General features: G+C 52.0%; 1 protein-coding gene across 1 annotated transcript in view; it reads left to right on the top strand.

Moving 5' to 3' along the window:
* Positions 1-25,180, top strand: part of LOC140458710 (POU domain, class 2, transcription factor 2-like) — a 74,503-nt gene that overhangs the window by 29,195 nt on the left and 20,128 nt on the right. The window contains exons 6-8 of the mRNA XM_072553373.1: positions 16,491-16,676; positions 20,659-20,800; positions 21,288-21,436. Coding sequence (XP_072409474.1) covers positions 16,491-16,676; positions 20,659-20,800; positions 21,288-21,436 — 477 coding nt within the window. The remainder of the gene's footprint in view (positions 1-16,490; positions 16,677-20,658; positions 20,801-21,287; positions 21,437-25,180) is intronic.

Genomic DNA, 25,180 nt, shown 5'->3' on the forward strand with positions numbered 1-25,180 from the left:
TGTGCACTCACACTGAGTCCCTGTGTTAGTGTGCACTCACACTGTGTCCCTGTGTTAGTGTGCACTCACACTGAGTCCCTGTGTTAGTCTGCACTCACACTGTGTCCCTGTGTTAGTCTGCACTCACACTGTGTCCCTGTGTTAGTGTGCACTCACACTGTGTCCCTGTGTTAGTCTGCACTCACACTGAATCCCTGTGTTAGTGTGCACTCACACTGAGTCCCTGTGTTAGTGTGCACTCACACTGAGTCCCTGTGTTAGTCTGCACTCACACTGTGTCCCTGTGTTAGTGTGCACTCACACTGTGTCCCTGTGTTAGTGTGCACTCACACTGAGTCCCTGTGTTAGTCTGCACTCACACTGTGTCCCTGTGTTAGTGTGCACTCACACTGTGTCCCTGTGTTAGTGTGCACTCACACTGAGTCCCTGTGTTAGTGTGCACTCACACTGAGTCCCTGTGTTAGTGTGCACTCACACTGTGTCCCTGTGTTAGTGTGCACTCACACTGTGTCCCTGTGTTAGTGTGCACTCACACTGTGTCCCTGTGTTAGTCTGCACTCACACTGTGTCCCTGTGTTAGTGTGCACTCACACTGAGTCCCTGTGTTAGTGTGCACTCACACTGTGTCCCTGTGTTAGTGTGCACTCACACTGTGTCCCTGTGTTAGTGTGCACTCACACTGTGTCCCTGTGTTAGTCTGCACTCACAGTGTGTCCCTGTGTTAGTCTGCACTCACACTGTGTCCCTGTGTTAGTCTGCACTCACAGTGTGTCCCTGTGTTAGTCTGCTCTCACACTTAGTCCCTGTGTTAGTGTGCACTCACACTGTGTCCCTGTGTTAGTGTGCACTCACACTGTGTCCCTGTGTTAGTGTGCACTCACACTGTGTCCCTGTGTTAGTGTGCACTCACACTGTGTCCCTGTGTTAGTCTGCACTCACAGTGTGTCCCTGTGTTAGTCTGCTCTCACACTTAGTCCCTGTGTTAGTGTGCACTCACACTGAGTCCCTGTGTTAGTGTGCACTCACACTGTGTCCCTGTGTTAGTCTGCACTCACACTGAGTCCCTGTGTTAGTGTGCACTCACACTGTGTCCCTGTGTTAGTCTGCACTCACACTGTGTCCCTGTGTTAGTGTGCACTCACACTGTGTCCCTGTGTTAGTCTGCACTCACACTGTGTCCCTGTGTTAGTGTGCACTCACACTGAGTCCCTGTGTTAGTGTGCACTCACACTGTGTCCCTGTGTTAGTGTGCACTCACACTGTGTCCCTGTGTTAGTGTGCACTCACACTGTGTCCCTGTGTTAGTGTGCACTCACACTGAGTCCCTGTGTTAGTCTGCACTCACACTGTGTCCCTGTGTTAGTCTGCACTCACACTGTGTCCCTGTGTTAGTGTGCACTCACACTGTGTCCCTGTGTTAGTGTACACTCACACTGTGTCCCTGTGTTAGTGTGCATTCACACTGTGTCCCTGTGTTAGTGTGCACTCACACTGTGTCCCTGTGTCAGTCTGCACTCACACTGTGTCCCTGTGTTAGTGTGCACTCACACTGAGTCCCTGTGTTAGTGTGCACTCACACTGAGTCCCTGTGTTAGTGTGCACTCACACTGTGTCCCTGTGTTAGTCTGCACTCACACTGAGTCCCTGTGTTAGTGTGCACTCACACTGTGTCCCTGTGTTAGTGTGCACTCACACTGTGTCCCTGTGTTAGTGTGCATTCACACTGTGTCCCTGTGTTAGTGTGCACTCACACTGTGTCCCTGTGTTAGTCTGCACTCACACTGAGTCCCTGTGTTAGTGTGCACTCACACTGTGTCCCTGTGTTAGTGTGCACTCACAGTGAGTCCCTGTGTTAGTCTGCACTCACACTGAGTCCCTGTGTTAGTCTGCACTCACACTGTGTCCCTGTGTTAGTGTGCACTCACACTGTGTCCCTGTGTTAGTGTGCACTCACACTGAGTCCCTGTGTTAGTCTGCACTCACAGTGAGTCCCTGTGTTAGTCTGCACTCACACTGAGTCCCTGTGTTAGTGTGCACTCACACTGTGTCCCTGTGTTAGTGTGCACTCACACTGTGTCCCTGTGTTAGTGTGCACTCACACTGTGTCCCTGTGTTAGTGTGCACTCACAGTGAGTCCCTGTGTTAGTCTGCACTCACACTGAGTCCCTGTGTTAGTGTGCACTCACACTGTGTCCCTGTGTTAGTGTGCACTCACACTGAGTCCCTGTGTTAGTGTGCACTCACACTGTGTCCCTGTGTTAGTGTGTACTCACACTGAGTCCCTGTGTTAGTGTACACTCACACTGAGTCCCTGTGTTAGTGTGCACACACACTGAGTCCCTGTGTTAGTGTGCTCTCACACTGAGTCCCTGTGTTAGTCTGCACTCACACTGAGTCCCTGTGTTAGTCTGCACTCACACTGTGTCCCTGTGTTAGTCTGCACTCACACTGTGTCCCTGTGTTAGTGTGCACTCACACTGTGTCCCTGTGTTAGTCTGCACTCACACTGTGTCCCTGTGTTAGTCTGCACTCACACTGTGTCCCTGTGTTAGTGTGCACTCACACTGTGTCCCTGTGTTAGTCTGCACTCACACTGTGTCCCTGTGTTAGTGTGCATTCACACTGTGTCCCTGTGTTAGTGTGCACTCACACTGTGTCCCTGTGTTAGTTTGCACTCACACTGTGTCCCTGTGTTAGTGTGCATTCACACTGTGTCCCTGTATTAGTGTGCACTCACACTGTGTCCCTGTGTTAGTCTGCTCTCACACTTAGTCCCTGTGTTAGTGTGCACTCACACTGTGTCCCTGTGTTAGTGTGCACTCACACGGTGTCCCTGTGTTAGTCTGCACTCACACTGTGTCCCTGTGTTAGTGTGCATTCACACTGTGTCCCTGTATTAGTGTGCATTCACACTGAGTCCCTGTGTTAGTGTGCACTCACACTGTGTCCCTGTGTTAGTGTGCACTCACACTGAGTCCCTGTGTTAGTGTGCACTCACACTGTGTCCCTGTGTTAGTGTGTACTCACACTGAGTCCCTGTGTTAGTGTACACTCACACTGAGTCCCTGTGTTAGTGTGCACACACACTGAGTCCCTGTGTTAGTGTGCTCTCACACTGAGTCCCTGTGTTAGTCTGCATTCACACTGTGTCCCTGTGTTAGTCTGCACTCACACTGAGTCCCTGTGTTAGTGTGCACTCACACTGTGTCCCTGTGTTAGTCTGCACTCACACTGAATCCCTGTGTTAGTGTGCACTCACACTGATTCCCTGTGTTGGTGTGCACTCTCACTGTGTCCCTGTGTTAGTGTGCACTCACACTGTGTCCCTGTGTTAGGCTGCACTCTCACTGTGTCCCTGTGTTAGTGTGCACTCACAATGAGTCCCTGTGTTAGTCTGCACTCACACTGTGTCCCTGTGTTAGTCTGCACTCACAGTGTGTCCCTGTGTTAGTGTGCACTCACACTGAGTCCCTGTGTTAGTCTGCACTCACAGTGTGTCCCTGTGTTAGTGTGCACTCACACTGAGTCCCTGCGTTAGTCTGCACTCACACTGTGTCCCTGTGTTAGTCTGCACTCACAGTGTGTCCCTGTGTTAGTGTGCACTCACACTGTGTCCCTGTGTTAGTGTGCACTCACACTGTGTCCCTGTGTTAGTCTGCACTCACACTGTGTCCCTGTGTTAGTCTGCTCTCACACTGAGTCCCTGTGTTAGTGTGCACTCACACTGTGTCCCTGTGTTAGTGTCCACTCACACTGTGTCCCTGTGTTAGTGTGCACTCACAGTGAGTCCCTGTGTTAGTCTGCACTCACACTGTGTCCCTGTGTTAGTCTGCACTCACACTGTGTCCCTGTGTTAGTCTGCTCTCACACTGAGTCCCTGTGTTAGTGTGCACTCACACTGTGTCCCTGTGTTAGTGTCCACTCACACTGTGTCCCTGTGTTAGTGTGCACTCACAGTGAGTCCCTGTGTTAGTCTGCACTCACACTGTGTCCCTGTATTAGTGTGCATTCACACTGTGTCCCTGTATTAGTGTGCATTCACACTGAGTCCCTGTGTTAGTGTGCACTCACACTGTGTCCCTGTATTAGTGTGCATTCACACTGTGTCCCTGTATTAGTGTGCATTCACACTGAGTCCCTGTGTTAGTGTGCACTCACACTGTGTCCCTGTATTAGTGTGCATTCACACTGTGTCCCTGTATTAGTGTGCATTCACACTGTGTCCCTGTATTAGTGTGCATTCACACTGAGTCCCTGTGTTAGTGTGCATTCACAGTGTGTCCCTGTGTTCGTCTGCACACACAATGAGTCCCTGTGTTAGTCTGCACTCACACTGAGTCCCTGTGTTAGTGTGCACTCACACTGTGTCCCTGTGTTAGTGTGCACTCACACTGAGTCCCTGTGTTAGTGTGCACTCACACTGTGTCCCTGTATTAGTGTGCACTCACACTGAGTCCCTGTGTTAGTGTGCATTCACACTGAGTCCCTGTGTTAGTGTGCACTCACACTGTGTCCCTGTATTAGTGTGCATTCACACTGTGTCCCTGTATTAGTGTGCATTCACACTGAGTCCCTGTGTTAGTGTGCACTCACACTGAGTCCCTGTGTTAGTCTGCACTCACACTGTGTCCCTGTATTAGTGTGCATTCACACTGTGTCCCTGTATTAGTGTGCATTCACACTGAGTCCCTGTGTTAGTGTGCACTCACAGTGTGTCCCTGTGTTAGTCTGCACACACAATGAGTCCCTGTGTTAGTCTGCACTCACACTGAGTCCCTGTGTTAGTGTGCACTCACACTGTGTCCCTGTATTAGTGTGCATTCACACTGAGTCCCTGTGTTAGTGTGCACTCACAGTGTGTCCCTGTGTTAGTCTGCACACACAATGAGTACCTGTGTTAGTGTGCATTCACACTGAGTCCCTGTGTTAGTGTGCACTCACAATGAGTCCGTGTTAGTCTGAACTCACACTGAGTCCCTGTGTTAGTGTGCACTCACACTGAGTCCCTGTGTTAGAGTGCTCTCACAGTGTGTCCCTGTGTTAGTGTGCACTCACACTGTGTCCCTGTGTTAGTCTGCACTCACATTGAGTCCCTGTGTTAGTGTGCACTCACACTGTGTCCCTGTGTTAGTGTGCACTCACACTGTGTCCCTGTGTTAGTGTGCACTCACACTGAGTCCCTGTGTTAGTGTGCACTCACACTGAGTCCCTGTGTTGGTGTGCACTCACACTGTGTCCCTGTGTTGGTGTGCACTCACACTGTGTCCCTGTGTTAGTCTGCACTCACACTGTGTCCCTGTGTTAGTGTGCACTCACACTGTGTCCCTGTGTTAGTCTGCACTCACACTGTGTCCCTGTGTTAGTCGGCACTCACAGTGTGTCCCTGTGTTAGTGTGCACTCACAGTGAGTCCCTGTGTTAGTCTGCACTCACACTGTGTCCCTGTGTTAGTGTGCACTCACACTGAGTCCCTGTGTTAGTGTGCACTCACACTGAGTCCCTGTGTTAGTGTGCACTCACACTGTGTCCCTGTGTTAGTGTGCACTCACACTGAGTCCCTGTGTTAGTGTGCACTCACACTGAGTCCCTGTGTTAGTCTGCACTCACACTGTGTCCCTGTGTTAGTGTGCACTCACAGTGTGTCCCTGTGTTAGTGTGCACTCACACTGAGTCCCTGTGTTAGTGTGCTCTCACACTGTGTCCCTGTGTTAGTGTGCACTCACACTGAGTCCCTGTGTTAGTGTGCACTCACACTGAGTCCCTGTGTTAGTGTGCACTCACACTGTGTCCCTGTGTTAGTGTGCACTCACACTGAGTCCCTGTGTTAGTGTACACTCACACTGTGTCCCTGTGTTAGTCTGCACTCACACTGAGTCCCTGTGTTAGTGTGCACTCACACTGAGTCCCTGTGTTAGTGTGCACTCACAATGAGTCCCTGTGTTAGTCTGCACTCACAGTGTGTCCCTGTGTTAGTGTGCACTCACACTGAGTCCCTGTGTTAGTCTGCACTCACACTGAGCCCCTGTGTTAGTCTGCACTCACACCATGTCCCTGTGTTAGTGTGCACTCACACTGTGTCCCTGTGTTAGTGTGCACTCACACTGAGTCCCTGTGTTAGTCTGCACTCACACTGTGTCCCTGTGTTAGTGTGCACTCACAGTGTGTCCCTGTGTTAGTCTGCACTCACACTGAGTCCCTGTGTTAGTGTGCACTCACAATGAGTCCCTGTGTTAGTCTGCACTCACAGTGTGTCCCTGTGTTAGTGTGCACTCGCACTGAGTCCCTGTGTTAGTCTGCACTCACACTGTGTCCCTGTGTTAGTCTGCACTCACACTGAATCCCTGTGTTAGTGTGCACTCACACTGAGTCCCTGTGTTAGTCTGAACTCACACTGAGTCCCTGTGTTAGTGTGCACTCACACTGAGTCCCTGTGTTAGTGTGCACTCACACTGTGTCCCTGTGTTAGTCTGCACTCACACTGTGTCCCTGTGTTAGTGTGCACTCACACTGTGTCCCTGTGTTAGTGTGCACTCACACTGTGTCCCTGTGCTCGTCTGCACTCACACTGTGTCCCTGTGTTAGTCTGCACTCACACTGTGTCCCTGTGCTCGTCTGCACTCACTCTGTGTCCCTGTATTAGTGTGCATTCACACTGTGTCCCTGTATTAGTGTGCATTTACACTGTGTCCCTGTATTAGTGTGCATTCACACTGAGTCCCTGTGTTAGTGTGCACTCACAGTGTGTCCCTGTGTTAGTCTGCACACACAATGAGTCCCTGTGTTAGTGTGCACTCACACTGAGTCCCTGTGTTAGTGTGCACTCACAATGAGGCCCTGTGTTAGTCTGCACTCACACTGTATCCCTGTGTTAGTGTGCACTCACACTGAGGCCCTGTGTTAGTCTGCACTCACACTGTGTCCCTGTGTTAGTGTGCACTCACACTGTGTCCCTGTGTTAGTCTGCACTCATACTGTGTCCCTGTGCTCGTCTGCACTCACACTGTGTCCCTGTGTTAGTCTGCACTCACACTGTGTCCCTGTGTTAGTGTGCACTCACACTGTGTCCCTGAGTTAGTCTGCACTCACACTGAGTCCCTGTGTTAGTGTGCACTCACACTGAGTCCCTGTGTTAGTCTGCACTCACACTGTGTCCCTGTGTTAGTGTGCACTCACACTGTGTCCCTGTGATAGTGTGCACTCACACTGAGTCCCTGTGTTAGTGTGCACTCACACTGTGTCCCTGTGTTAGTCTGCACTCACACTGAGTCCCTGTGTCAGTGTGCACTCACACTGTGTCCCTGTGTTAGTGTGCACTCACACTGTGTCCCTGTGTTAGTGTGCACTCACACTGAGTCCCTGTGTTAGTGTGCACTCACACTGAGTCCCTGTGTTAATCTGAACTCACACTGTGTCCCTGTGTTAGTCTGCACTCACACTGTGTCCCTGTGATAGTGTGCACTCACACTGAGTCCCTGTGTTAGTGTGCACTCACACTGTGTCCCTGTGTTAGTCTGCACTCACACTGAGTCCCTGTGTCAGTGTGCACTCACACTGTGTCCCTGTGTTAGTGTGCACTCACACTGTGTCCCTGTGTTAGTGTGCACTCACACTGAGTCCCTGTGTTAGTGTGCACTCACACTGAGTCCCTGTGTTAATCTGAACTCACACTGTGTCCCTGTGTTAGTCTGCACTCACACTGTGTCCCTGTATTAGTGTGCACTCACACTGAGTCCCTGTGTTAATCTGAACTCACACTGTGTCCCTGTGTTAGTCTGCACTCACACTGTGTCCCTGTGTTAGTGTGCACTCACACTGAGTCCCTGTGTTAGTCTGCACTCACACTGTGTCCCTGTATTAGTGTGCATTCACACTGTGTCCCTGTATTAGTGTGCATTCACACTGAGTCCCTGTGTTAGTGTGCACTCACAGTGTGTCCCTGTGTTAGTCTGCACACACAATGAGTCCCTGTGTTAGTCTGCATTCACACTGAGTCCCTGTGTTAGTGTGCACTCACACTGTGTCCCTGTATTAGTGTGCATTCACACTGAGTCCCTGTGTTAGTGTGCACTCACACTGTGTCCCTGTATTAGTGTGCATTCACACTGAGTCCCTGTGTTAGTGTGCACTCACAGTGTGTCCCTGTGTTAGTCTGCACACACAATGAGTCCCTGTGTTAGTGTGCATTCACACTGAGTCCCTGTGTTAGTGTGCACTCACACTGTGTCCCTGTGTTAGTCTGCACTCACATTGAGTCCCTGTGTTAGTGTGCACTCACACTGTGTCCCTGTGTTAGTGTGCACTCACACTGAGTCCCTGTGTTAGTGTGCACTCACACTGAGTCCCTGTGTTGGTGTGCACTCACACTGTGTCCCTGTGTTGGTGTGCACTCACACTGTGTCCCTGTGTTAGTCTGCACTCACACTGTGTCCCTGTGTTAGTGTGCACTCACACTGTGTCCCTGTGTTAGTCTGCACTCACACTGTGTCCCTGTGTTAGTCGGCACTCACAGTGTGTCCCTGTGTTAGTGTGCACTCACAGTGAGTCCCTGTGTTAGTCTGCACTCACACTGTGTCCCTGTGTTAGTGTGCACTCACACTGAGTCCCTGTGTTAGTCTGCACTCACACTGAGTCCCTGTGTTAGTGTGCACTCACACTGAGTCCCTGTGTTAGTCTGCACTCACACTGTGTCCCTGTGTTAGTCTGCACTCACAGTGTGTCCCTGTGTTAATCTGAACTCACACTGTGTCCCTGTGTTAGTGTGCTCTCACACTGTGTCCCTGTGTTAGCGTGCACTCACACTGAGTCCCTGTGTTAGTGTGCACTCACACTGAGTCCCTGTGTTAGTGTGCACTCACACTGTGTCCCTGTGTTAGTGTGCACTCACACTGAGTCCCTGTGTTAGTGTACACTCACACTGTGTCCCTGTGTTAGTCTGCACTCACACTGAGTCCCTGTGTTAGTGTGCACTCACACTGAGTCCCTGTGTTAGTGTGCACTCACAATGAGTCCCTGTGTTAGTGTGCACTCACACTGTGTCCCTGTGTTAGTCTGCACTCACACTGTGTCCCTGTGTTAGTCTGCACTCACAGTGTGTCCCTGTGTTAGTGTGCACTCACACTGAGTCCCTGTGTTAGTCTGCACTCACAATGAGTCCCTGTATTAGTGTGCATTCACACTGAGTCCCTGTGTTAGTGTGCACTCACAGTGTGTCCCTGTGTTAGTCTGCACACACAATGAGTACCTGTGTTAGTGTGCATTCACACTGAGTCCCTGTGTTAGTGTGCACTCACAATGAGTCCGTGTTAGTCTGAACTCACACTGAGTCCCTGTGTTAGTGTGCACTCACACTGAGTCCCTGTGTTAGTGTGCACTCACACTGTGTCCCTGTGTTAGTCTGCACTCACATTGAGTCCCTGTGTTAGTGTGCACTCACACTGTGTCCCTGTGTTAGTGTGCACTCACACTGTGTCCCTGTGTTAGTGTGCACTCACACTGAGTCCCTGTGTTAGTGTGCACTCACACTGAGTCCCTGTGTTGGTGTGCACTCACACTGTGTCCCTGTGTTGGTGTGCACTCACACTGTGTCCCTGTGTTAGTCTGCACTCACACTGTGTCCCTGTGTTAGTGTGCACTCACACTGTGTCCCTGTGTTAGTCTGCACTCACACTGTGTCCCTGTGTTAGTCGGCACTCACAGTGTGTCCCTGTGTTAGTGTGCACTCACAGTGAGTCCCTGTGTTAGTCTGCACTCACACTGTGTCCCTGTGTTAGTGTGCACTCACACTGAGTCCCTGTGTTAGTCTGCACTCACACTGAGTCCCTGTGTTAGTGTGCACTCACACTGAGTCCCTGTGTTAGTCTGCACTCACACTGTGTCCCTGTGTTAGTGTGCACTCACAGTGTGTCCCTGTGTTAGTGTGCACTCACACTGAGTCCCTGTGTTAGTGTGCTCTCACACTGTGTCCCTGTGTTAGTGTGCACTCACACTGAGTCCCTGTGTTAGTGTGCACTCACACTGAGTCCCTGTGTTAGTGTGCACTCACACTGTGTCCCTGTGTTAGTGTGCACTCACACTGAGTCCCTGTGTTAGTGTACACTCACACTGTGTCCCTGTGTTAGTCTGCACTCACACTGAGTCCCTGTGTTAGTGTGCACTCACACTGAGTCCCTGTGTTAGTGTGCACTCACAATGAGTCCCTGTGTTAGTCTGCACTCACAGTGTGTCCCTGTGTTAGTGTGCACTCACACTGAGTCCCTGTGTTAGTCTGCACTCACACTGAGCCCCTGTGTTAGTCTGCACTCACACCATGTCCCTGTGTTAGTGTGCATTCACACTGTGTCCCTGTGTTAGTCTGCACTCACACTGAGTCCCTGTGTTAGTGTGCACTCACACTGTGTCCCTGTGTTAGTGTGCACTCACACTGAGTCCCTGTGTTAGTCTGCACTCACACTGTGTCCCTGTGTTAGTGTACACTCACACTGAGTCCCTGTGTTAGTGTGCACTCACACTGAGTCCCTGTGTTAGTGTGCACTCACAATGAGTCCCTGTGTTAGTCTGCACTCACAGTGTGTCCCTGTGTTAGTCTGCACTCACACTGAGTCCCTGTGTTAGTGTGCACTCACACTGAGTCCCTGTGTTAGTCTGCACTCACACTGAATCCCTGTGTTAGTGTGCACTCACACTGAGTCCCTGTGTTAGTGTGCACTCACACTGAGTCCCTGTGTTAGTCTGCACTCACACTGTGTCCCTGTGTTAGTCTGCACTCACACTGTGTCCCTGTGTTAGTGTGCACTCACACTGTGTCCCTGTGTTAGTGTGCACTCACACTGTGTCCCTGTGCTCGTCTGCACTCACACTGTGTCCCTGTGTTAGTCTGCACTCACACTGTGTCCCTGTGCTCGTCTGCACTCACACTGTGTCCCTGTGTTAGTCTGCACTCACACTGTGTCCCTGTGTTAGTGTGCACTCACACTGTGTCCCTGTGTTAGTCTGCACTCACACTGAGTCCCTGTGTTAGTGTGCACTCACACTGAGTCCCTGTGTTAGTCTGCACTCACACTGTGTCCCTGTGTTAGTGTGCACTCACACTGTGTCCCTGTGATAGTGTGCACTCACACTGAGTCCCTGTGTTAGTGTGCACTCACACTGTGTCCCTGTGTTAGTCTGCACTCACACTGAGTCCCTGTGTCAGTGTGCACTCACACTGTGTCCCTGTGTTAGTGTGCACTCACACTGTGTCCCTGTGTTAGTGTGCACTCACACTGAGTCCCTGTGTTAGTGTGCACTCACACTGAGTCCCTGTGTTAATCTGAACTCACACTGTGTCCCTGTGTTAGTCTGCACTCACACTGTGTCCCTGTGTTAGTGTGCACTCACACTGAGTCCCTGTGTTAATCTGAACTCACACTGTGTCCCTGTGTTAGTCTGCACTCACACTGTGTCCCTGTGTTAGTGTGCACTCACACTGAGTCCCTGTGTTAGTCTGCACTCACACTGTGTCCCTGTATTAGTGTGCATTCACACTGTGTCCCTGTATTAGTGTGCATTCACACTGAGTCCCTGTGTTAGTGTGCACTCACAGTGTGTCCCTGTGTTAGTCTGCACACACAATGAGTCCCTGTGTTAGTCTGCACTCACACTGAGTCCCTGTGTTAGTGTGCACTCACACTGTGTCCCTGTATTAGTGTGCATTCACACTGAGTCCCTGTGTTAGTGTGCACTCACAGTGTGTCCCTGTGTTAGTCTGCACACACAATGAGTCCCTGTGTTAGTGTGCACTCACAATGAGTCCCTGTGTTAGTCTGCACTCACAGTGTGTCCCTGTGTTAGTGTGCACTCACACTGAGTCCCTGTGTTAGAGTGCACTCACAATGAGTCCGTGTTAGTCTGAACTCACACTGAGTCCCTGTGTTAGTGTGCACTCACACTGAGTCCCTGTGTTAGAGTGCTCTCACAGTGTGTCCCTGTGTTAGTGTGCACTCACACTGAGTCCCTGTGTTAGTGTGCACTCACAATGAGTCCCTGTGTTAGTCTGCACTCACAGTGTGTCCCTGTGTTAGTGTGCACTCACAATGAGTCCCTGTGTTAGTCTGCACTCACAGTGTGTCCCTGTGTTAGTGTGCACTCACACTGAGTCCCTGTGTTAGTGTGCACTCACAATGAGTCCCTGTGTTAGTCTGCATTCACACTGAGTCCCTGTGTTAGTCTGCACTCACACTGTGTCCCTGTATTAGTGTGCATTCACACTGTGTCCCTGTATTAGTGTGCATTCACACTGAGTCCCTGTGTTAGTGTGCACTCACAGTGTGTCCCTGTGTTAGTCTGCACACACAATGAGTCCCTGTGTTAGTCTGAACTCACACTGAGTCCCTGTGTTAGTGTGCACTCACACTGTGTCCCTGTGTTAGTGTGCACTCACACTGTGTCCCTGTGTTAGTGTGCACTCACAATGTGTCCCTGTGTTAGTGTGCACTCACACTGTGTCCCTGTGTTAGTCTGCACTCACACTGTGTCCCTGTGTTAGTCTGCACTCACACTGTGTCCCTGTGTTAGTGTGCACTCACACTGTGTCCCTGTGTTAGTCTGCACTCACATTGAGTCCCTGTGTTAGTGTGCACTCACACTGTGTCCCTGTGTTAGTGTGCACTCACACTGAGTCCCTGTGTTAGTGTGCACTCACACTGTGTCCCTGTGTTAGTGTGCACTCACAATGTGTCCCTGTGTTAGTGTGCACTCACACTGTGTCCCTGTGTTAGTCTGCACTCACACTGTGTCCCTGTGTTAGTCTGCACTCACACTGAATCCCTGTGTTAGTGTGCACTCACACTGTGTCCCTGTGTTAGTCTGCACTCACATTGAGTCCCTGTGTTAGTGTGCACTCACACTGTGTCCCTGTGTTAGTGTGCACTCACACTGAGTCCCTGTGTTAGTGTGCACTCACACTGAGTCCCTGTGTTGGTGTGCACTCACACTGTGTCCCTGTGTTGGTGTGCACTCACACTGTGTCCCTGTGTTAGTCTGCACTCACACTGTGTCCCTGTGTTAGTGTGCACTCACACTGTGTCCCTGTGTTAGTCTGCACTCACACTGTGTCCCTGTGTTAGTCGGCACTCACAGTGTGTCCCTGTGTTAGTGTGCACTCACAGTGAGTCCCTGTGTTAGTCTGCACTCACACTGTGTCCCTGTGTTAGTGTGCACTCACACTGAGTCCCTGTGTTAGTCTGCACTCACACTGAGTCCCTGTGTTAGTGTGCACTCACACTGAGTCCCTGTGTTAGTCTGCACTCACACTGTGTCCCTGTGTTAGTGTGCACTCACAGTGTGTCCCTGTGTTAGTGTGCACTCACACTGAGTCCCTGTGTTAGTGTGCTCTCACACTGTGTCCCTGTGTTAGTGTGCACTCACACTGAGTCCCTGTGTTAGTGTGCACTCACACTGAGTCCCTGTGTTAGTGTGCACTCACACTGAGTCCCTGTGTTAGTGTGCACTCACACTGAGTCCCTGTGTTAGTGTACACTCACACTGTGTCCCTGTGTTAGTCTGCACTCACACTGAGTCCCTGTGTTAGTGTGCACTCACAATGAGTCCCTGTGTTAGTCTGCACTCACAGTGTGTCCCTGTGTTAGTGTGCACTCACACTGAGTCCCTGTGTTAGTCTGCACTCACACTGAGTCCCTGTGTTAGTGTGCACTCACACTGAGCCCCTGTGTTAGTCTGCACTCACACCATGTCCCTGTGTTAGTGTGCATTCACACTGTGTCCCTGTGTTAGTCTGCACTCACACTGAGTCCCTGTGTTAGTGTGCACTCACACTGTGTCCCTGTGTTAGTGTGCACTCACACTGAGTCCCTGTGTTAGTCTGCACTCACACTGTGTCCCTGTGTTAGTGTGCACTCACAGTGTGTCCCTGTGTTAGTCTGCACTCACACTGAGTCCCTGTGTTAGTGTGCACTCACAATGAGTCCCTGTGTTAGTCTGCACTCACAGTGTGTCCCTGTGTTAGTGTGCACTCACACTGAGTCCCTGTGTTAGTGTGCATTCACACTGAGTCCCTGTGTTAGTCTGCACTCACACTGTGTCCCTGTATTAGTGTGCATTCACACTGTGTCCCTGTATTAGTGTGCATTCACACTGTGTCCCTGTATTAGTGTGCATTCACACTGAGTCCCTGTGTTAGTGTGCACTCACAGTGTGTCCCTGTGTTAGTCTGCACACACAATGAGTCCCTGTGTTAGTCTGAACTCACACTGAGTCCCTGTGTTAGTGTGCACTCACACTGTGTCCCTGTGTTAGTGTGCACTCACACTGTGTCCCTGTGTTAGTGTGCACTCACAATGTGTCCCTGTGTTAGTGTGCACTCACACTGTGTCCCTGTGTTAGTCTGCACTCACACTGTGTCCCTGTGTTAGTCTGCACTCACACTGTGTCCCTGTGTTAGTGTGCACTCACACTGTGTCCCTGTGTTAGTGTGCACTCACACTGTGTCCCTGTGTTAGTCTCCACTCACAATGAGTCCCTGTGTTAGTGTGCACTCACACTGTGTCCCTGTGTTAGTGTGCACTCACACTGAGTCCCTGTGTTAGTGTGCACTCACACTGAGTCCCTGTATTAGAGTGCACTCACACTGTGTCCCTGTATTAGTGTGCATTCACACTGAGTCCCTGTGTTAGTCTGCACTCACACTGTGTCCCTGTATTAGTGTGCATTCACACTGTGTCCCTGTATTAGTGTGCATTCACACTGAGTCCCTGTGTTAGTGTGCACTCACAGTGTGTCCCTGTGTTAGTCTGCACACACAATGAGTCCCTGTGTTAGTGTGCACTCACACTGAGTCCCTGTGTTAGTGTGCACTCACAATGAGGCCCTGTGTTAGTCTGCACTCACACTGTGTCCCTGTGTTAGTGTGCACTCACACTGAGGCCCTGTGTTAGTCTGCACTCACACTGTGTCCCTGTGTTAGTGTGCACTCACACTGTGTCCCTGTGTTAATCTGCACTCACACTGAGTCCCTGTGTTAGTGTGCACTCACACTGTGTCCCTGTGTTAGTGTGCACTCACACTGAGTCCCTGTGTTAGTGTGCACTCACACTGAGTCCCTGTGTTAGTGTGCACTCACACTGTGTCCCTGTGTTAGTGTGCATTCACACTGAGTCCCTGTGTTAGTGTGCACTCACACTGAGCCCCTGTGTTAGTGTGCACTCACACTGAATCCCTGTGTTATTGTGCACTCACAATGAGTCCCTGTGTTAGTGTGCATTCACACTGAGTCCCTGTGTTAGTGTGCACTCACACTGAGTCCCTGTGTTAGTGTGCACTCACACTGTGTCCCTGTGTTAGTGTGCATTCACACTGAGTCCCTGTGTTAGTGTGCACTCACACTGAGCCCCTGTGTTAGTGTGCACTCACACTGAATCCCTGTGTTAGTGTGCACTCACACTGAGTCCCTGTGTTAGTCTGCACTCACACTGTGTCCCTGTGTTAGTCTGCACTCACACTGAGTCCCTGTGTTAGTGTGCACTCACACTGTGTCCCTGTGTTAGTGTACACTCACACTGAGTCCCTGTGTTAGTGTGCTCTCACACTGAGTCCCTCTGTTAGTCTGCACTCACAATGAGTCCCTGTGTTAGTGTGCACTCACACTGTGTCCCTGTGTTAGTGTACACTCACACTGAGTCCCTGTGTTAGTCTGCACTCACACTGAGTCCCTGTGTTAGTGTGCACTCACACTGAGTCCCTGTGTTAGTCTGCACTCACACTGTGTCCCTGTGTTAGTGTGCACTCACACTGTGTCCCTGTGTTAGTCTGCACTCACACTGTGTCCCTGTGCTCGTCTGCACTCACACTGTGTCCCTGTGTTAGTGTGCACTCACACTGTGTCCCTGTGTTAGTCTGCACTCACACTGTGTCCCTGTGTTAGTGTGCACTCACACTGAGTCCCTGTGTTAGTGTACACTCACACTGTGTCCCTGTGTTAGTGTGCACTCACACTGAGTCCCTGTGTTAGTGTACACTCACACTGAGTCCCTGTGTTAGTCTGCACTCACACTGTGTCCCTGTGTTGGTCTGCACTCACACTGTGTCCCTGTGTTAGTGTGCACTCACACTGAGTCCCTGTGTTAGTCTGCACTCACACTGAGTCCCTGTGGTCATACTGGATGTACTGGATGTAGTAAATTGTTCCTGGTTTGTTGTGAATCTTCGCTGAAAATGTGTTGCTGGAAAAGTGCAGCAGGTCAGGGCAGCATCCAAGGAGCAGGAGAATCAAACAGGATTCCTGAAGAAGGGCTGATGCCCGAAACGTCGATTCTCCTGCTCCTTGGATGCTGCCCTGACCTGCTGCGCTTTTCCAGCAACACATTTCGAGCTCTGATCCCCAGCATCTGTAGTCCTCCCTTCTTCCTCGTTGTGAATGTTCAGTCACATCACATCCGCTGTGTTTAGTGTTTCATTTTCTGGAATCCCCATTGAAGGTTTTGTTTTTTTCTTGTGCAGGCAGTGACTCGGCCAGGCCTCCCCGGGTCCATCGCCCATGAGCCCCTTCTGCAGGGTATCCCCCAGACCCAAACAACCAAAGGTGTGGAGGCCCCATCCCATCCCGAGGAACCCAGTGACCTGGAAGAGCTGGAACAGTTCGCCCGAACCTTTAAGCAGCGGCGCATCAAGCTTGGGTTCACCCAGGTGAGTGATGTTACCTGGACCCAGTGTCCTGAGACTTACAGGGAGGGTGGACAAGATGGGGGGGGGCTTTCTTCTGTCAAGTTTAGGAGACTGAGGTGGGGGGGCGCGGGAGTGTGGGTGGAGAGGACCTTAAAGAGCAGTATGAGATTGTGAGGATAGAGTGAATGCACTCAGTCTTTTTTCCCAGGATTGGGGACTTGAGGGCATCAGTGTCGGGTGAGAGGGAAAGAATAAAAGGGAACCGGGCGGGGGGGGCAACGTTTTTTTTTTGCAGAGAGGGTGGGACAAATATGCAATGGAGTGTTCCTGGAGCAGACGTGGTTGTGGTGGGTCCATTAACAAATGCGTTGGACCTGGGTAGGAAAGGATTTGGGCCAAGACCAGAGCCATCGTGTGGCTGGGCATTTTGGGCAGCGTGGACCAGTTTGGACCAAAGACCCTGTCTCCATCCTGCAGCACTCTGACTCTCTGACCCTCACCCTTCTGGGACTGAGCATTCTTGAGCAAACTCGCCTGGGTTGAATGTCGGTCTGCTGTGCAGGCCACAAGTCCAGAATTATCTCCCCGTCACCCCAGGTGGCAAGTGAAGCTAGTCTCTCTCTCTCTCTCACTCTGTGTGCTGCAAAACCAGACCACAGGAAGCAAGAGGACTCTGAATGTTGGGACACAGTCATGGTGTCTCAGCTTCAGAACAGCAGACTGTCCACCGTCCTGCAAAACCAGAGAGTGTGAAGCTGACTTTAGCTGCAATTGTGAATTCAACTAAAAGTATTCAACAATCCACTTTGAGCAAATGACTCGGAGACTGATCAGTGGGTTTTCGTTTTGAATTTTTATGTTTGTTCGACTCTCGACTGTGCACTGAGTAAGTATTTCGAATTTTGTGTCGTTTTTGACGAATTGACCCCTTGCCCGGTTGAATTGCCTGTTCCTCTGAGACAAGCTCCTCAATGAAACCCCCCTTTGGAAAAAGACACGACGAGATAAGGGATCGTTTCCAAACGAACCCTCATCAGATTCGATGACGAGAAAGCAAGCCACTTCACCACCCCCCCCCACCCCCACCCCCACCCCTTACCCATAAGAGTTTTCTGAATTGGAAAAAGTGTGTGAAAAGGCCAGGAGTACACAGGTGGGTCTAGTTTAGTTTGGGATTATGGATTGGTTCGACCAATGTTGCATGAGTCCATGACTCCTTGCTCAGTGTTAAACCCCTCCTTGTCTGCATCCCAAACTGCAGTCACATGTTTCCTATGAAGAGTACACAAGGACAGGGCTTAAAAAGCCAGTTTCAACTCTACTGGAGTTGACTAGTGGGACTGAACATTCCCCAGCCAGTCTGAGTGAATGCTTTCTAATCAAGGGACAACCAAGAAATTGATTTAAACAATGAAACGTTGCAGATACTTGCAATCCTGCATAAACATACAACGGAAAACCTTTGATATGCCCGTAGAAAAATGATGTTTGGTTCATACGAACAGTGGTGGGGGCGGGGGGGCGTCCTGTTACAGGAAGACTCAGGACAGTTTATCATTGGGAACAGATAATTGAAGGAAAAGCTAACTGGAGGATTTCATACACGAGGAGCTCATCAGCGGCAGCACGTCAGATTGAGCTGGTCGGGTCCTCATGGGTGTGACTGCCAGACTGGGTCTGCGAGACAGGAAAACAGACACGGCCTCATCCTTACCAATCTGCCAGCTTCAGGTGTAGCTGTCCGTGACAGGATCACCTGAGGGCAACCGCAGCACAGTCCTTACGGAGATAAGTCCTGCCTTCACATTAATGCTAACTCCATCGTGTTGTGTGGTACTATGACCATTCGAAATGGGAGAGGCTTCGAACAGATCGAACAACTCAGGACTGGGCATCCGTGAGGTGCTGGGAGCCTTCAACAGCAGCAGGACTGTACTCCAGCACAATCTGTAACTGTCGGGCACAGCCTATCCCCGACTCAACCATTACCCTCAATTCAAGGGATCAGCCCTGGTTCGATGGAGAATGGAGGAGGGCGTGCCTGAAGATAAGGTATCAACCTGGTGAAGCCACTAAGGAGGACTACTTGCACGCCAAACAACGTAAGCAGCAAGTGACAGACAAAGCTGAGCCATCTCCGAACCAACAGATCAGATCGAAGCACTGCAGTCCTGCCACATCCACTCATGAATGGTGGTGGACGATGAAACAAGTCACTAGAGGAGAAGGCTCCACCAATATCTCTATTCTCAATGATGGAAGAGCCCAGCATATCAGAGCAAAAGATAAGGCTGAAGCTTTCGCAACAATCTTCAGCCAGCAGTGCTGAGTGGGTGATGCATCCCGGCCTCCTTCAGTGCTCCCCAGCATCACAGGGAGCAGTCTTTAGTCAATTTGATTCGCTCCACGTGATAATCAAGAAAAGATCGGAGACACCTCAAAGCCTCCAAGCCCTAACAACATTCTGGCAATAGTAGTGAGGACTTGTGCTCCAGAACTTGCCATTCTCCTAGTCAAGCTGTTCCAGTCCAGCCGCACATTGGCACCTACCTTACAATGTGGAAAATTGCCCAAATATGTCCTCTACATAAAAAGCAGGACAAATTCAACCCAGCTAATTACCGCCCCGAAGGTCTACTGTCAATCTTTATTAAAGTCATGGAAGGTGTCACCAACAGTGCTATCGAACAGCACCAGCTCACCAATAACCTGCTCAGTGACGCCCAGTTTGGGTTCTGCCAGGGCCACTCAGCTCCTGAAGTCATTACAGCCTTGGTTCAAACATGGACAAAAGAGCTGAACTCGAGAGGGGAGGGGAGAGGGACAGCCCTTGGCATCAAGGCTGTATCCGACCGAGTGTGGTGTTAAGGAGTCTGAGCAAAACTGGAATCAATGGGCATACCTAGCTCATAGGAAGATGGTTGTGGTTGTTGGAGATCAGTCATCTCAGCTCCAAGACATATCTGCAGGAGTTCCTCAGGGTAGTGTCCGAGGCCCAACCATCATCAGCTGCTTCATCAAGAGCGGCTTTCCAGATCCTGCTGACTGTGCTGTAATGGGGTCTGTACTTCGGGCTGTAATGGGGTCTGCGCCTTGGTCTGTAATGTGGACTGTCCCTCAGACCGTGCTGTAATGGGTACAGTGCCGTGGACCATGCTGTAATGGGGACTGTCCCTCGGCCTGTAATGGGGACTGTCCCTCAGAGCGTGCTGTAATGGGGACTGTCCCTCAGGCTGTGCTGTAATGAGGACTGTCCCTCGGGCCGTGCTGTAATGGGGACTGTCCCTCAGGCTGTGCTGTAATGGGGACTGTCCCTCGGGCGGTGCTGTAATGGGGACTGTCCCTCGGGCCGTGCTGTAATGGGGACTGTCCCTCGGGCGGTGCTGTAATGAGTACTATCCCTCAGGCCGCGCTGTAATGGGGACTGTCCCTCAGGCCGTGCTGTAATGGGGACGGTCCCTCAGGCCGTGCTGTAATGGGGACTGTCCCTCGGGCTGTGCTGTAATAAGTACTATCCCTCAGGCCGCGCTGTAATGGGGACTGTCCCTTAGGCCGTGCTGTAATGGGGACTGTCCCTCGGACCATGCTGTAATGGGGACTGTCCCTCGGACCGTGCAGTAATGGGGACTGTCCCTCGGACCGTGCTGTAATGGGGACTGTCCCTCGGACCGTGCAGTAATGGGGACTGTCCCTCAGGCGGTGCTGTAATGGGGACTGTCCCTCGGGCCGTGCTGTAATGGGGACTGTCCCTCGGGCCGTGCTGTAATGGGGACGGTCCCTCAGGCCGTGCTGTAATGGGGACTGTCCCTCGGGCTGTGCTGTAATGGGGACTGTCCCTTGGGCTGTGCTGTAATGGGGACTGTCCCTCGGGCCGTGCTGTAATGGGGACTGTCCCTTAGGCCGTGCTGTAATGGGGACTGTCCCTCGGGCCGTGCTGTAATGGGGACAGCCCCTGGGGCTGAAATGGGGACTCCGACTGTAACAGCCTGTAATATCTCTGCAGGGAGACGTCGGCCTGGCCATGGGGAAGCTGTATGGGAACGATTTCAGTCAGACGACCATCTCCCGTTTTGAAGCACTGAACCTGAGCTTTAAGAACATGTGCAAACTTAAACCACTGCTGGAGAAATGGCTGAATGATGCAGGTACGTGAACTCTCACCCCCCCTCAACAGGGCCACTCTGATTTATTCATTGGGATGGGAGGTGGGGGGGGGTGGGCAGGGGCATCTTTGGCTGGGATGTCATTTATTGTCCATCTATAATTGCCCTGAGGGCAGTTAGAAGTCAACCACAATGCGGGTTGGTCTGGAGTCACGTACGCCCGGTAACGATGGTAATTACCTTCTGTGCCTGACATGAGTGAACCAGCCGGGTTTTCCCGACAGACAGAAAATTCCTGGTCATCATCAGACACTTAATTCCAGATTCCTCATTGGATTCATATCCCATCCTTGGCGGTGGTGGGTTGTGAACCGGGCACCCCAGAAGGGGCAGCCGTGAACAAAACCGAACCACTGCCTCCCATGATGCCGCAGGGAGACCTGTTGTCCTTTGGGAGCCCGGCTGTGGGGGTGAGGGGCTGGTTTTCGGCGATCGACCCTTCCTTGAGCTTGTGTCGGCACCTTTTCAGAAAACCTGTCCGCAGACGCCACACTGCCAAGTCCGAACGCGATGAGCAGCCCACCCATTGGCATCGAGGGCATGGGAGGACGGAAGAGAAAGAAGCGAACCAGCATCGAGACAAATGTCCGCGTGGCCTTAGAGAAAAGTTTCCTCGCTGTAAGCATTGACCAAAACTCCACCGAGATGCGGGGGATACCTGTACACCAGCTCGGGATGGTGTGTGTGAGATACACAGGGAATACCTGTACACCAGCTCGGGACAGTGTGTGTGTGTGTGAGTCACAGGGAATACCTGTACACCAGCTCGGGACGGTGTGTGTGAGATACACAGGGAATACCTGTACACCAGCTCGGGACGGTGTGTGTGTGTGAGACACAGGGAATACCTGTACACCAGCTCGGGACGGTGTGTGTGAGATACACAGGGAATACCTGTACACCAGCTCGGGACGGTGTGTGTGTGAGTCACAGGGAATACCTGTACACCAGCTCGGGACGGTGTGTGTGAGACACAGGGAATACCTGTACACCAGCTGGGGACGGTGTGTGTGTGTGAGACACAGGGAATACCTGTACACCAGCTCGGGATGGTGTGTGTGTGAGACACAGGGAATACCTGTACACCAGCTCGGGACGGTGTGTGTGAGAGACACAGGGAATACCTGTACACCAGCTGGGGACGGTGTGTGTGTGTGAGACACAGGGAATACCTGTACACCAGCTCGGGATGGTGTGTGTGTGAGACACAGGGAATACCTGTACACCAGCTCGGGACGGTGTGTGAGAGAGACACAGGGAATACCTGTACACCAGCTCGGGATGGTGTGTGTGTGTGAGAGACACAGGGAATACCTGTACACCAGCTCGGGACGGTGTGTGTGTGAGTCACAGGGAATACCTGTACACCAGCTCGGGACGGTGTGTGTGTGTGAGAGACACAGGGAATACCTGTACACCAGCTCGGGACGGTGTGTGTGTGTGAGACACAGGGAATACCTGTACACCAGCTCGGGATGGTGTGTGTGTGAGACACAGGGAATACCTGTACACCAGCTCGGGACGGTGTGTGTGAGACACAGGGAATACCTGTACACCAGCTCGGGACGGTGTGTGTGTGAGACACAGGGAATACCTGTACACCAGCTCGGGACGGTGTGTGTGAGATACACAGGGAATACCTGTACACCAGCTCGGGACGGTGTGTGTGTGAGAGAGACACAGGGAATACCTGTACACCAGCTCGGGACGGTGTGTGTGAGAGACACAGGGAATACCTGTACACCAGCTCGGGACGGTGTGTGTGTGTGAGACACAGGGAATACCTGTACACCAGCTCGGGATGGTGTGTGTGTGAGACACAGGGAATACCTGTACACCAGCTCGGGACGGTGTGTGTGAGACACAGGGAATACCTGTACACCAGCTCGGGACGGTGTGTGTGAGATACACAGGGAATACCTGTACACCAGCTCGGGACGGTGTGTGTGTGAGAGAGACACAGGGAATACCTGTACACCAGCTCGGGACGGTGTGTGTGTGAGACACAGGGAATACCTGTACACCAGCTCGGGACGGTGTGTGTGTGTGAGACACAGGGAATACCTGTACACCAGCTCGGGATGGTGTGTGTGTGAGACACAGGGAATACCTGTACACCAGCTCGGGACGGTGTGTGTGTGTGAGACACAGGGAATACCTGTACACCAGCTCGGGACGGTGTGTGTGTGAGACACAGGGAATACCTGTACACCAGCTCGGGACGGTGTGTGTGAGAGACACAGGGAATACCTGTACACCAGCTCGGGACGGTGTGTGTGTGAGACACAGGGAATACCTGTACACCAGCTCGGGACGGTGTGTGTGAGACACAGGGAATACCTGTACACCAGCTCGGGACGGTGTGTGTGTGAGTCACAGGGAATACCTGTACACCAGCTCGGGACGGTGTGTGTGTGTGAGACACAGGGAATATCTGTACACCAGCTCGGGACGGTGTGTGTGTGAGAGACACAGGGAATACCTGTACACCAGCTCGGGACGGTGTGTGTGAGACACAGGGAATACCTGTACACCAGCTCGGGACGGTGTGTGTGAGATACACAGGGAATACCTGTACACCAGCTCGGGACGGTGTGTGTGTGAGATACACAGGGAATACCTGTACACCAGCTCGGGACGGTGTGTGTGAGACACAGGGAATACCTGTACACCAGCTCGGGACGGTGTGTGTGAGAGACACAGGGAATACCTGTACACCAGCTCGGGATGGTGTGTGTGTGAGACACAGGGAATACCTGTACACCAGCTCGGGACGGTGTGTGTGAGAGACACAGGGAATACCTGTACACCAGCTCGGGACGGTGTGTGTGTGAGTCACAGGGAATACCTGTACACCAGCTCGGGACGGTGTGTGTGTGTGAGAGACACAGGGAATACCTGTACACCAGCTCGGGACGGTGTGTGTGTGTGAGACACAGGGAATACCTGTACACCAGCTCGGGATGGTGTGTGTGTGAGACACAGGGAATACCTGTACACCAGCTCGGGACGGTGTGTGTGAGAGACACAGGGAATACCTGTACACCAGCTCGGGACGGTGTGTGTGTGTGAGAGACACAGGGAATACCTGTACACCAGCTCGGGACGGTGTGTGTGTGAGTCACAGGGAATACCTGTACACCAGCTCGGGACGGTGTGTGTGTGTGAGACACAGGGAATATCTGTACACCAGCTCGGGACGGTGTGTGTGTGAGAGACACAGGGAATACCTGTACACCAGCTCGGGACGGTGTGTGTGAGACACAGGGAATACCTGTACACCAGCTCGGGACGGTGTGTGTGAGATACACAGGGAATACCTGTACACCAGCTCGGGACGGTGTGTGTGTGAGAGACACAGGGAATACCTGTACACCAGCTCGGGACGGTGTGTGTGTGAGAGACACAGGGAATACCTGTACACCAGCTCGGGACGGTGTGTGTGTGAGATACACAGGGAATACCTGTACACCAGCTCGGGACGGTGTGTGTGTGAGTCACAGGGAATACCTGTACACCAGCTCGGGACGGTGTGTGTGTGAGAGACACAGGGAATACCTGTACACCAGCTCGGGACGGTATGTGTGTGAGAGACACAGGGAATACCTGTACACCAGCTCGGGACGGTGTGTGTGTGAGAGACACAGGGAATACCTGTACACCAGCTCGGGACGGTGTGTGTGTGAGTCACAGGGAATACCTGTACACCAGCTCGGGACGGTGTGTGTGTGAGAGACACAGGGAATACCTGTACACCAGCTCGGGACGGTGTGTGTGTGTGAGACACAGGGAATACCTGTACACCAGCTCGGGACGGTGTGTGTGTGTGAGACACAGGGAATACCTGTACACCAGCTCGGGACGGTGTGTGTGTGAGACACAGGGAATACCTGTACACCAGCTCGGGACGGTGTGTGTGTGAGACACAGGGAATACCTGTACACCAGCTCGGGATGGTGTGTGTGTGAGTCACAGGGAATACCTGTACACCAGCTCGGGACGGTGTGTGTGTGAGTCACAGGGAATACCTGTACACCAGCTCGGGACGGTGTGTGTGTGAGAGACACAGGGAATACCTGTACACCAGCTCGGGACGGTGTGTGTGTGTGAGACACAGGGAATACCTGTACACCAGCTCGGGACGGTGTGTGTGTGAGACACAGGGAATACCTGTACACCAGCTCGGGACGGTGTGTGTGTGTGAGACACAGGGAATACCTGTACACCAGCTCGGGACGGTGTGTGTGTGTGAGACACAGGGAATACCTGTACACCAGCTCGGGACGGTGTGTGTGTGAGACACAGGGAATACCTGTACACCAGCTCGGGACGGTGTGTGTGTGAGACACAGGGAATACCTGT

This window comes from Chiloscyllium punctatum, chromosome 34 (assembly GCF_047496795.1).
Source record: "Chiloscyllium punctatum isolate Juve2018m chromosome 34, sChiPun1.3, whole genome shotgun sequence".
NCBI lineage: Eukaryota > Metazoa > Chordata > Chondrichthyes > Orectolobiformes > Hemiscylliidae > Chiloscyllium > Chiloscyllium punctatum.